At 42.0% G+C, this 13,921-nt stretch overlaps 1 protein-coding gene across 1 annotated transcript in view; it reads right to left on the minus strand.

The window, feature by feature from the left end:
- Positions 1-1,840: 1,840 nt before the first annotated feature.
- Positions 1,841-13,921, minus strand: part of GCSH (glycine cleavage system protein H) — a 13,234-nt gene continuing 1,153 nt past the window's right edge. The window contains exons 2-5 of the mRNA XM_032284532.1: positions 10,793-10,872; positions 7,826-7,889; positions 4,335-4,466; positions 1,841-2,487 (exon numbers count right to left, since the gene is read on the minus strand). Of these exons, the coding sequence (XP_032140423.1) occupies positions 2,390-2,487; positions 4,335-4,466; positions 7,826-7,889; positions 10,793-10,872 (374 nt within the window). The 3' untranslated portion in view covers positions 1,841-2,389. The remainder of the gene's footprint in view (positions 2,488-4,334; positions 4,467-7,825; positions 7,890-10,792; positions 10,873-13,921) is intronic.

The raw sequence follows: 13,921 nt of genomic DNA on the forward strand, positions 1-13,921 counted from the left end.
CCATGTTCACGCGATTCTACTGCCTCAACCTCCTGAGTAGCTGGTATTACAGGCATGTGTGACCATGCCCGGCTAATTTTATATTTTTAGTAGAGATGGGGTTTCACCATGTTGCTCAGGCTGGTCTTGAACTCACGAACTCAGGTGATCCACCCGCCTCAGCCTCCCAAAGTACTGGGATTACAGGCCTGAGCCACTGCGCCCAGCTATTTAACACATTTCTTACCCTATCACCTTTCATACCTGTGAAATGATGGTATTAATGGATGTGTCTATGTAGCGCTGGTTGTTGTGAAGATTAAAGATAGTAATGTATGAGAGAACTTTGAAAACAAAGGCGTAAGTCTGTGTAGTTACTACTCATCTCCATCTATTTCTAAAACAGATCAACTGAAAATTACACCATATAAATAGGAAGAATAATCCAGCATACGTTGGATCCTTTTTTTCTTTTTTTGAGACACACTCTTGCTTTGTCGCCCAAGCTGGAGTACAGTGATGTGATCGTGGCTCACTGCAGCCTTGACCTCCCAGACTCAGTCATCCTACCTGCCTCCCAAATAGCTGGGACGACAGGCACACACCACCATGCCAGGCTAATTTTTGTATTTTTGTAGAGACAGGGTTTCAGCATGTTGCCCAGGCTGGTATCGAACTCCTGGGCTCAAGAGATCCACTCGCCGTGGCCTCCCAAAGTGTTAGAATTATAGGCGTGAGCCACCAGGCCTGGTAAATACTTTCTTGATAAAGGTACAAAGATATAGTTCAGCTGTGACACAGCTACTGGCAGTCTTGGAATGAACAGTTTCTTCAGCTGAGGAGCATGATGATCTGTATGCTACTTATCTACTTACTTTCACTAAGTGCTTATACTTGCTAATTATTGACCACCAGAAAGTGGTACCATACGGATACTTCTCTTTTCCTCTAGTAACCGAGAAAATGATAGAAGAGTTTATCTACTCTTGCTCTGTGTGTACATATATATTTGCATGAGCATACAACCCCCCCACCCCAATATTATCAGCTTATTACAGTTGGTTAGAGTATGCTATATATTAGCTACTTGGAAATACCTTCTGGCATTCTAAACATGCTTAAGCTGCAAAGAATACCCACTATCAAAGTCCATTATCTGAGCTCATAAAGCTTCAATCTGTGTCCACTTTTATTCCCATGACTTAAATGGAAAGCTGAGTGTGGTTTAACTTCTTAAAAATACCATGTGCTAGGCTGGGCATGGTGGCTGATGCCTGTAATTCCAGCACTTTTGGAAGTTGAGGCAGGTGAATCACAAAGTCAAGAGATCGAGACCATCCTGGCCAACATGGTGAAATCCCATCTCTACTAAAAATACAAAAATTAGCTGGGCGTGGTGGTGTGTGCCTGTAGTCCCAGCTACTCAGGAGGCTGAGGCAGGAGAATCGCTTGAACTCAGGAGGCAGAGGTTGCAGTGAGCTGAGATCATGTCACTGCACTCCAGCCTGGTGACAGAGCAAAACTCCATCTCAAAAAAAAAAAAAAAAAAAAAAAAAAAAAAAAAAAGCAAACCATGTGCTATAGTGATCAAAACTTCCACCTGCCTTTGTTTTTTTCCTCTTCTTTCTTCGTACCTGGCATGATAGAAAATCAAAGTTGGTGATTTATTTTTTATTATGTTAAAGATGACAGATCTTGGCTTAAGAAAAAACAGATTTGTGACTAAAGGAAATATTTTCTTGGAGCTTTTCATTGTTCTGGCTTAAATTTCCTTTTTCAAAGTATCTTTGCATAAGTTAAAGTTAGCACTTTCACAAATACTAGCAGTCACTAAATGAAATATTAACATCAAAACAAAAAACATGATTCATGAAGAAGTATTTTATTATTTTGCTGCAAAGCTGTTGCTTCACTGTATAAAAATAGCACCAGCAAATGCAGTGTATTGCAAAATTAAGATAGTGTTGTTCTTCATCTGACACTGTACAAGCAACAAAAACTCCTTCACTCCCAGTTATTTCCAGTGGACAGATCATTAAGTATTTCACCCCAAATCCACTTATGGATGTACACAAGTTACAATATCATATAAGGCTTAAGAATAACAACGTTATCTCTGAATTATGTAATTTTTATAACTAGTTTTTAACATGGATAATTTCATGAATTCTAAATACTAAAGCCTAGTCTGAAAACCATAGGATATTGTGAAAAAGACATGTATTATGTTTATATATAATCATTAGAAAGTTAAAGGGCATTGTCTTTCATTAGCAGTGTGAACAGTAGTTTTTTTCCCCATCGGTAATGCTAAAAGTTGCTATTCTAAGTCTTCTACCCACCACTAATTTAAGACAACTCTGCTGGGTTGCGTTAAATCATACTGGTTGTTTATTTAGCGGTTCCATTTTCACTCCTCAATTGATTTTATGTATTTCTCATACGCTTCTTCACTCATAAGTTCATCTAGTTCTGAAGGGTTACTCAGAGTCATCTTGATCAGCCAACCTGCAACCAAAAAACAACCTTATATTCCACATTAACGTTTTAAAAAGTCAAATTCATCCAAAATATAAAAGAAATCTGAGTGCCTCAATCTAGTATTTTTTACAAAAACCATACATCATTTGTTCATGAAACTTTAAATTTTAGCCTTAAGAATTAAATTAATATAGTTGTATATCATAAATGAAAATAATTATAGCTAGAATAGATTCCACCATAATAAATTAAGAACTCTTAGGTTGTAATAACGATCAGAACATGACATTTAAATCTTTAAGGGCTGAGCATGGCGGCTCAGGCCTATAATCTCAGTACTTTGGTCAGCCAAGGCAGGCAAATCACTTGAGGCCAGGAGCTCTAGACCAGCTTGGCCAACATGGTGAAACCCCATCTCTATTAAAAACAGAAAAATTAGCTGGGCATAGTGGCGGTCCCTGCAATTTCAGCTACTGGGAGGCTGAGGCAGGAGAACTGCTTGAACCCAGGAAGCAAAGGTTGCAGTGAGCCAAGATGGCACCACTGCACTTCAGCCCCAGTGACAAATGAAGGATCTGTCTCAAAAAATAATAATAGGCCAGGCGCGGTGGCTCAAGCCTGTAATCCCAGCACTTTGGGAGGCAGAGGCGGGTGGATCACGAGGTCAAGAGATCGAGACCATCCTGGTCAACATGGTGAAACCCTGTCTCTACTAAAAATACAAAAAATTAGCTGGGCATGGTGGCGTGTGCCTGTAATCCCAGCTACTCAGGAGGCTGAGGCAGGAGAATTGCCTGAACCCAGGAGGCGGAGGTTGCGGTGAGCCGAGATCGCGCCATTGCACTCCAGCCTGGGTAACAAGAGCGAAACTCCGTCTCAAAAAAAAAAAAAAATAATAATAATAATAATAATAATAATAAAAATAATTCTTAAATATGTGATCCAATTATTAAATATGTGATATAAAGGCCAGGTATATCTTTAACAAATGGAACACTAACTGCTGAGGTTAACAGGATTAGAAAGCAATGGTAGTTAGAAGGTCTAGGTGACAGGCAAAAGAAAACTACAACCTAATCTTAACTTTGCCATTTATCAGCCATGTGATGACTCTGACACAGAAATCCTTTGGAGCTGCTATTCAACTACAAAATAGAGAAAATAAGCTTACCTCATTAGTTTATTATGAGGATGAAAATGCGAGAAAACCAAGAACTAATGCAAAATATATATATTTTTGACCTCCTATATCATACAGCATGAGTGGCTGCTTTATGTCTGAAAAAGTAAATACTTTGCAGGTGTTTACACCAAAACCAAGGAATCTACAACTGATATTAAGAACCCTGCAAAATAAGGTAATGCTTTTATCATCAGAGATCTTTTTTTTTTTTTTTTTTTTTTTTTTTTTTGAGATAGTCTCACTCTGTCACTTGGGCTGACGTGGAACGGTGAGATCTTGGCACACTACTGTAGCCCTGACCTCCCAGGCCCAGGCAATTCTCCCACCTCAGCCTCCCTAGTAACAGGGACTACAGGCACATTCCACCTAGACCAGCTAATTTTTGTATTTCTGTAGAGACAGAGTTTCACCATGTTGCCCAGGCTAGTCTCAAACTCCTGGACTAAAGCAAACAACCCACCTTGGCCTCCCAAAGTTCTGGGATTCAGGCAGGAGCCACTGTGCCTGGCCAGAAATCTTAAACATAACCTTATGTATTCAACTAACCTTTGATTTTATTTTAAAGCAGAACATCTCTATTTAGTACCAAGTAGAAAAAGATGAAGTCACAATCAACTAAGTATGCTTTAAATTCTAGATGAAATATTAACTCTAGCAGTAATTCCTTGAGAAATTTCTAGCAACAGCTTACCATCTTCATAACAAGATTTGTTTACAAGTCCTGGGTTTTCCGCAAGAGCTTCATTAATTTCGGTGACTTCCCCTGATAAAGGAGAATAAAGTTCACTAGCAGCTTTCACACTTTCCAAAGCACCAAATTCATCTAAATGGAAAAAAAATAAAATAAGCAAAACATGAAAAGTTAAAAGTCAGTGACCTGAAAGCATAAAATATGAAAAAGTAGATTCCTGTCATACAGCTATGATTTTAAAATTCCAAATTTCTTTTATTTAGAATAAAACAATAAGTTCTGTCAGGCTAAAATAACCTATGACAAGGGTATTTATTGCCTCAATAAAATCGACCTATCTGTCTGTCCCAGACACAGCAAATAACAAATGGTGATGTGCCTGAATGCCAGATGTGTCTCAGTTGAGTAAAACTCAATGTTCTTGCAACTTAGATATGGCTCAGAAAAAAACAAAATGAAAAGTTCAGAATGTTCCAGTGATGGTGAAGTACCTTATGTCAGACCACCTTCCTGCAAATAAAAAACCTGGTGGCTCATGCCTACAATCTCAGCACTTTGGGGGACTGAGGCAGACAGATCACCTGAGGTCAGCAGTTCAAGACCGGCCTGGCCAACATGGTCTCTACTAAAATACAAAAATATTAGCCAGGCATGGTGGTGGGTTCCTGTAATCCCAGCTACTTGGGAGACTGAGCCTGGAGAATTGCTTGAACCCAGGAGACAGAGGTTGCAGTGAGCCAAGACCATGCCATTGTGCTCCAACCTAGGTGACAGCATGAGACTCCATCTCAAAAACAAACAAAAACAAAAAAAACACAATTATAAATTCTGAACTACAGGCCAAGCATGGTGTCTCACACCCGAAATCCCAGCACTTTGGGAGGCCAAGATGGGTGGATCACCTGAGGTTAGGGGTTCAAGACCAGCCTGGCCAACATGGTGAAACCCTGTCTCTGCCAAAAAATTAAAAAAAAATTTCCCGGTGTGGTGGCACATGCTTATAGTATCAGCTACTTAGGAAACTTGGGAAGGAGAATTGCTTCAACCTGGGAGGCAAAGGTTGCAGTGAGCCGAGATTGCACCACTGCATTCCAGCTCAGGTGAAAGAATGAGACTCTGTCTCAAAAACAAAACAAAAAAACAATGAACTAAACCTAAAAAGCAATTTATACATTGAGTATTCCTTATCCAAAATCCCTGGGACCAGAGGTGCTTTCGATTTTTGAATATGTGCATTATACTTACCACTTGAGCATCCCATATTTGAAAATCTGGAATCTGAAATGCTCCAATGAGCATTTCCTTTGAGTATCATGTTGGTGCTCAAAAATTTTCAGATTTTGGAACATTCTGGATTTCAGATGTTTGGATTTGTGATGCTCAACTATATATGAAGGCTTTGTAGAGTGATCAAAGGGAAGTCAGTCCTTGAAAGAAGGGAACCAAACTGAATGAGATCTTCATTTATATAATTTGTTCCCTGACAACACTGCCCCACCTAAAGAGCACAGGGTAGCTAAAACACAAGCTGAAAACTACAGTTTCATTTGCTTGTGAGGTCAAAGGATGGAGTATGGGGCTGCCAGAGCGGCTGGAAATTCTGGATTGAAATCCTACAAAGAAGGGAACCATGGTGAAGAGAAAACGCAGTTAACCAAACAGATCCCAAAATGACCTACACGTTAGCATTAGCAGAGAAATATAACGTAGCTAATCTGGACATTCTAGAACTCAAAAGTATAACATCTGAAGTAAAAAATACAATGGAGAGCATAAACAGCAGACTAGAGACGAAGAAATGATCAGTGAACATGAAGCAAGATAAACTGAAGTCAACCAATCTAGTGTAGCCGGGCGTAGTGGCTCATTCCTGTAACCCCAGCATTTTGGGAGGCTGAAGCAGGCGGATCACTTGAGGTCAGGAGTTTGAGACCAGCTTGGCCAACATGGCAAAAGTCCATCTCTACTAAAAATACAAGAATTAGCTGTGTGTGGTGGCGGGTGCCTATAATCCCAGCTACTTGGGAGGCAGAGACAGAGATGTGTTTGAACCTGGGAGGTGGGGGTTGCCGTGAGCTGAGATCGCACCACTGCACTCCAGCCTGGGCAACACAGCAAGACACCATCTCAAAAAGTGAAAGAAAAGCTGGGCGCGGTGGCTCAAGCCTGTAATCCCAGCACTTTGGGAGGCAGAGGCGGGTGGATCACGAGGTCAAGAGATCGAGACCATCCTGGTCAACATGGTGAAACCCCGTCTCTACTAAAAATACAAAAAATTAGCTGGGCATGGTGGTGCGTGCCTGTAATCCCAGCTACTCAGGAGGCTGAGGCAGGAGAATTGCCTGAACCCAGGAGGCGGAGGTTGCGGTGAGCCGAGATCGCGCCATTGCACTCCAGCCTGGGTAACATGAGTGAAACTCCGTCTCAAAAAAAAAAGAAAAAAAAAAGAACAGTTTTTAAAAAGCCTGAAAAGTTAAGAGCCTCAGGGACCTATGGGACAGTATCAAGTGATCTGACAAACACGTCAAATCACAGAAGAAAAAAGGAATGAAGTGGGAAGAGAAAGAAATCATGACTAAAAAATAAGTCTCCAAATTTAATGAAAAAAAAAATTCAATCTACAGATTCAAGAAGGTTGGTAAACCCCAAAAGCAGCCAAACATAACACACACTGCGTGATTCCTTTCAAATGAAATTAAACAATAGGCCAAATTAACCTTTGGTGTAGAAATAAGAGGTCACCCATTTGATGGGGAAGGCTTACACAGGTGTATAAATTTGTTAAAACTCATTGAATTGTATACTTCTGGTCCATGCATTTCACTGTATGTAGATTTTACATCAAGTTGAAAAACTACCTTTAGCAGAATCTCTTAAAAGGGTATTCATTAGTTTAAGGATATTATCTAACATATTGATATTAATAGACTTTTTCTTTCCTTTGAAACGGAGTCTCTCTCTATCACCCAGGCTGGAGTGCAGTGATGGGATCTCAGCTCACTGCAACCTCCCTCTGCCTCCGGGGTTCCAGCAATTCTCCTACCTCAGCCTCCCAAGTAGCAATTACTTTTGCACCAACCTAATACTTGGGTCCAAAGCACTCTAATTGGCTGGGTGTAGTGGCTCATGCTTATAATCTCAGCACTTTGGGAGCATGAGGCGGGTGGATCACTTGAGGTCAGGAGTTCTAGACCAGCCTGGCCAACGTGGGGAAACTCCGTCTCTGCTAAAAATACAAAAATTAGCTGGGTGTGGTGTCACATGCCTGAACGCACAGGAATCGCTTCAACCTGGGAGACAGAGGTTGCAGTGAGCCAAGATGGTGCCACTGCACTTCAGCCCAGGTGACAAAGCAAGACTGTCTCAAAAAATATATAAATTTTAAAAAGCACTCTAATGAATCCAGGGTACAAAGAAGTTACTATTTAATGTAAAGATCAGGTAAAGAAAATTCATGTCATGCATCATTCCAAGATCCTAAGAACACTCACCTTGTTTATTCAATTTTGTCCCAACTTCAGGCAGACTACAGTAAACAACATCTCCCAACGCTTCCTAAATAAAACAAGGCAAAACCAAAAAAATCTCTAAGAAACTAAAACTAAACCTTCCAGTAAACAGAACAAGCCAAACACGGGATCCCCTATAATTTAAGATTTAGTACACATTTTATACTTGAGGAGCTACATTCTTGGGTTTTCCTTAAGACCCTTTAAACATATAAAAACTACTCTTGGCCATGCACAGTAGTTCACGCCTGTAATCCCAGCACTTTGAGAGGCCCAAGGTAAGGGTAACACTTGAGGTGAGAAATTCGAGACCAGCCTGGTTGACATGGTGAAACTTGGTCTCTACTAAAAATACAAAAATTAGCCAGGCATGGTGGCAGGCACTTGTAATCCCAGGAAGAGGCAGGAGGCTGAGGCGGGATAACTGCTTGAACCTGGGAGGCAGAGGTTGCAGTTAGCTGAGATTGCGCCTCTGTGCTCCAGCCTTGGCGACAAAGCAAGACTCCATTTCAAAAATAAAAATAAATGCCTGGGCATGGTGACTCATGCCTGTAATACCAGCTCTTAGGTAGAGGTGGGAGGACAGCTTGAGCCCAGGAGTTTAAGACCTGCCTGGGCAATATAGAAAGACCCGTTCTCCAAAAATAAACAATAAAATAAAATTATTTAAAAACTATTCTCAACTCAAGAGCTGCAAGAAACCAGCCACCAGCCAGATTTGGCTCATAAGCTGTAGCAACCCAACACAAGCCACATGCCCCAGACAACACTGCCAGTTCTTTGTTTTGTTTTTGAGACAGAGTTTCGCTCCTGTTGCCCAGGCTGGAGTGCAGAGGTGTGATCTTGGCTCACTGCAACCTACACGTCTCAGGTTCAAGTGATTCTCCTGCCTCAGCCTCCCAAGTAGCTGGGATTACAGGTGCTCCCCCAACCATGCCTGGCTATTGTTTCTTATTTTTTGGTAGAGACAGGGTTTCACCATGTTGGCCAGGCTGGCCTTGAACTTCTGAGCTCAGACGATCAACTCGCCTCAGCCTGGGATTACAGGCATGAGCTACCACACCCGGCCAACACGGATAGCTCTTATGAGCAGGAACATACTTGGTGTTCTTCCACCTCTGCAGTTTTATGTACACCATTAACCCCAATGCATTTGCTAAAATCCTGCTCACTGAGTCTACAAATCATAGTCCTCATGCCTTGTACTCCCTAAAGACCTTGGCTCCAGAAAGAAGTGGTCTCTCCATAAAGTAAGTGAATTACAACCCCACCGTTCTGATGCCATCGGGTAACATTTGCAAGTGATTTCCCCGGCAGGTGATTCCCCTGACAAATAAACTCTAGGAGGTTAAGATGACATCTTACACAATATCTCATAAAATACTCAATACTGGGCCTCACAGTAGGTACAGAGAGATGCCAAGGAAGATATAATTGTCATTGATTCTCAACACACAAGAATCTAACATGTCTGAGGTATTTTGTACAGTCATATGCCACCTCATGGCATTTTGGTCAAGAGCAGACCACATACATGATAGTGGTCCCATGAAATGATAATATAGTGAGTGTCAGTTATCCAAAATGCTCGGCAGAAGTGCTTTGGATTTCAGATTTTGGAATACTTGCATTACACTTAACAGATGAGCACTCCTAATCCAAGATTCTGGAATCCAAAATGCTCCAATGAGCATTTTTTTTAAGACTCATGCTGGTGCTCAAAAAGTTTCAGATTTTTGGAGTATTTCAGGAATTGGAGATGCTCAACCTGTACCATATTTGTACTATACCTTTTCTATGTTTTAATAGACAATTGTGTTATAATTGTCTACAGTATTCAGTATAGTAACATGCTACACAGGTTTGTAGCCCAGGAGCAAAGCCTCTACCATATAGCCGAGGTATATGTGTAAGGGCTATGCCATCTAGGTGTGTGTAAGGGCACTCTAGGAGGCTCACACAAGGACAGAATCCCCTAGGAGGCATTCCTCAGAACATAGATCCGTCATTAAATGACACACGACTGTATTTCCATCAGTTAACATTCCCCCCCTCCCCGGCTCACCCAATACATACACCCAGTTGAAGATCACTCACCACGCTGGTATTTCGCTTCTCATTTTCTCTTAAACAGAAAAGATGGGCTACATGCAAGCCTTCCCTGTGTGTATCCTGCACCTATTGAGGTTTTCCTTCTTCCCGTCCTCCTGGTCACGTGTGTATCACTGGCCCCATAAAATGCTGGTAACACCCCTGCCCTTCTGCTTGCTCTTCCTTTTTCATCTTTCCTAACTGCCCAGTATAAAACACACACATTTCCTTCTTCAATAAGATGTTTCCTACTTTCAGTGTTAAGCTTGCAACAGCTCTTAAAATACCACATAATGCCCCAACTAAGTTATGTTTTACTTAATTCACCTCTGATTGTTTTTCTCTCTTTTTCTTTTCTTTTTTTGAGATGGAGTCTCACTCTATGACCTAGGCTAGAGTGCAGTGGTGCAATCTCAGCTCACTGCAACTTCTGCCTCACAGGTTCAAGTGATTCTCCTGTCTCAGCCTCTGAGTAGCTGGGATTATAGGTGTGCAACACCAGGCCCAGCTAATTTTTGTATTTTGCAGTGACACAAACATGACTCACTGCAGCCTCAACCTCCTGGGCTCCATCAGTTCTCCTGCCTTAGCCTCCTGAGTGGCTGGGACCCCAGGCATGAACCACCATGGCCGGGCTAATTTTTTTTTTTTTAACTTTTGGTAGAGATGGGGTCTCACTATGTTGACTAGGCTGGTCTTGAACTTCTGGCCTCAAGTAATTCTCCTGCCTCAGCCTCCCAAAGTGTTGGGATTACAGATATGAGCCACCTCACGTAGCCTAAACACTTTTTAAAAGATAGAGATAAAGCAAATTATGCAAGAGCACACTGTCACAAATATTTCAATATAATCCAATACCTGTGCAAAATTGCTGATTCCCACTGTTCCAATACCATTTTCGGTTGTTATCCATTCATGTTTCTCTGTGAATTTACGCACTAAAACAGAAGACCAATATTTCAGAAAAGCAGTAGCATTACTTCTTAAAAAGCACTTTTCATTATCATTGCTGTCAAAAGACTTCCCCAGTATTTGTGTTTGACCTGTTGACACTACCTTTAAATAGAACATGGCCCAGGAAAGAACGAAGATCATGTACAGAGATGACGCATTTAAACAGCAGTGCCATTTACGCCAAGATGGCTTGATCTTAACGCCTTGTGCATCTTTTGGAGACTGGATTGTTTGCTTTAACATTACTTAGCCTAAATCACAAAAGAAAATTTTGGAGCATATTTTGTCAAATGCATACTTAACTAATACTGGTCTGTCTTGAAAAAAATAAATAAAATAAAAAATAAAAAATCTGTCCCTCTGAAGACAGATTTAGAGTGATGAGGTTTAGGGAGGCAGCATAAAGATGGCTTATATAGGAAACAATTTAACAACAACAACAAATAATAATAATAATAATAAGGTGCCTCTTGGAGGCTGCAGTGAGCCGAAATGACGCCACTGCACTCCAGCCTGGTGACAGAGTGAGACTCCATCATAAGTAAATAAATAAACAAACAAGGTGCCTCTTTAGGCAGAGTTGACCTAAGAGGGTTTCACTGCATCTTGGTTATAAAGTAAAATTTTACAGGAATGAAACTCACCTCCTGGAACAACTATAATTTGACTAAGTTCTTAAAATTCTACTTTAATCAAATCCAAGCCTCTCCTTAAAGACAGTACTACCGTCACTTGAAGAAGAAAACTAAGATCAGAAATCAACAGTCTTCTCAGACCTAAGCCATGAGTTGGTGGAAAGGCAAGCTCTGCTCATCATTCCCTGGACAAGTTCGGCCCTTGACTTACTGAGCACTTCTCTAAAGACATGGTCAAACGATTCAGGGAATCCAGAAACAAAGACCTCCCAGTGTTCAAGAGATGTAAAAACAGTTATTTAGGATAAAAGTTAAAAGTACTTGCCTTAGAGACTAATATTTTTTAAAAAGCATATGCTATGTTAAATATATTTTATATTCTGATGCCAAGGGTTTTTCCAAAACAATGCAACATAATAGGAAAATGGTTAACTCAAATACTCTTTTAAGAGGCCTCGCTAGTGGCTTGTGCCTGTATCCCAGCACTTTGGGAGGCCAAGGCAGGTGGATCAAGAGGCAGGTGGATCATGAAGCAGGTAGATCACGAGGTCCGGAGTTTGAGACCAGCCTGGCCAATATGGCAAAACCCTGTCTCTACTAAAAAAATTACCCAGGGCCGGGCGCGGTGGCTCAAGCCTGTAATCCCAGCACTTTGGGAGGCCGAGGCGGGTGGATCACGAGGTCAAGAGATCGAGACCATCCTGGTCAACATGGTGAAACCCCGTCTCTACTAAAAATACAAAAAATTAGCTGGACATGGTGGCGCGTGCCTGTAATCCCAGCGACTCAGGAGGCTGGGGCAGGAGAATTGCCTGAACCCGGGAGGCGGAGGTTGCGGTGAGCCGAGATCGCTCCATTGCACTCCAGCCTGGGTAACAAGAGCGAAACTCCGTCTCAAAAAAAAAAAAAAAAAAAAAAAAAAATTACCCAGGCGTGGTGGCACATGCATGTAATCCCAGCTACTTGGGAGGCTGAGGCAGGAGAATTGCTTGAACCCGGGAGGTGGAGGTTGCAGTGAGCTGAGTTCGTGCCACTAGTCCAGAATGGGCAACAGAGCAAGACTCTGTCTCAAAACAATAAAAATTAAAATCTAGTTGCTTAACCAGATCACGCGCATTGATATTTTGGGCAATATTTAACTAGATAACTAGAGAAAGCAAACAGCTAGGGATAGTGCAACACTCAATAAAACCGCACTTGAAATTAAATTCTCATCTGAGAAATGCTTTACCTTTGTAATCAAATTGGTGACGTAAGGATCCCTGTCACAAATAGACCAGACAGAATATTAGCAAGAGAGCCTAAGTAAATCTTTGTGCTGAAAATTTTGTAATAAATTTATCAACCATTCCAGCTCCAAACAGGAATCTAAAACAATGAATTTAATGAGACAAGAGCCATCACTGATCTACACAATCGAAGAAGCCAGAGTTCTAATTTTTTTTTTTTTTTGAAACAGTCTTGCTCTGTTGCCCAGGCTGCAGTGCAATGGCGCCATCTTAGATCACTGCAAACTCTGCCTCCTGGGTTCAGGCGATTCTCCTGCCTCTGCCTCCTGAGTAGCTGGGATTACAGGCACGTGTCACCATGCCTGGCTAATTTTGTATTTTTAGTAGAGACACAGTTTCACCATGTCGGTCAGGTTGCTCTCAAACTCCTGACCTCGTGATCTGCCCGCGCCGCCTCTCAAAGTGCCGGGATTACAGGTGTTAGCCACCGCGCCCAGCCAAGCTCGAATTCTTAAAAAGGAGCAGTTAGGGCCGGGCGCGGTGGCTCAAGCCTGTAATCCCAGCACTTTGGGAGGCCGAGGCGGGTGGATCACGAGGTCAAGAGATCGAGACCATCCTGGTCAACATGGTGAAACCCCGTCTCTACTAAAAATACAAAACATTAGCTGGGCATGGTGGCGCACGCCTGTAATCCCAGCTACTCGGGAGGCTGAGGCAGGAGAATTGCTTGAACCCAGGAGACGGAGGTTGCGGTGAGCCGAGATCGCGCCATTGCACTCCAGCCTGGGTAACAAGAGCGAAACTCCGTCTCAAAAAAAAAAAAAAAAAAAAAAAAAAGGAGCAGTTAGTGTCTCAAGCATTTGGACATAAAGAAAATTATTGACAGGGCGCCATGGCTCACGCCTGTAATCCCAGCACTTTGGGAGGCCGAGGTGGGTAGATCCCTTGAAATCAAGAGTTTGACACTAGCCTGGACAACGTGAGAAAACCCTGTCTCTACTAAAAATACAAAAATCAGCTGGACGTGGGGACAGGTGCCTGTGATCCCAGTTACTCAGGAGGCTGAGGTAGGAGAAACGCTTGACTCCGGGAGGCGGAGATCGCACCGCTGCCCTTCAGCCTGGGCAACAGAGCAAGGCTCTGTCTCAAAAAAAAAAAAAGAAAGAAAG

The sequence above is a fragment of the Sapajus apella genome, unplaced genomic scaffold (genome assembly GCF_009761245.1).
Source record: "Sapajus apella isolate SASKATOON/1434 unplaced genomic scaffold, GSC_monkey_1.0 scaffold15, whole genome shotgun sequence".
Lineage (NCBI taxonomy): Eukaryota > Metazoa > Chordata > Mammalia > Primates > Cebidae > Sapajus > Sapajus apella.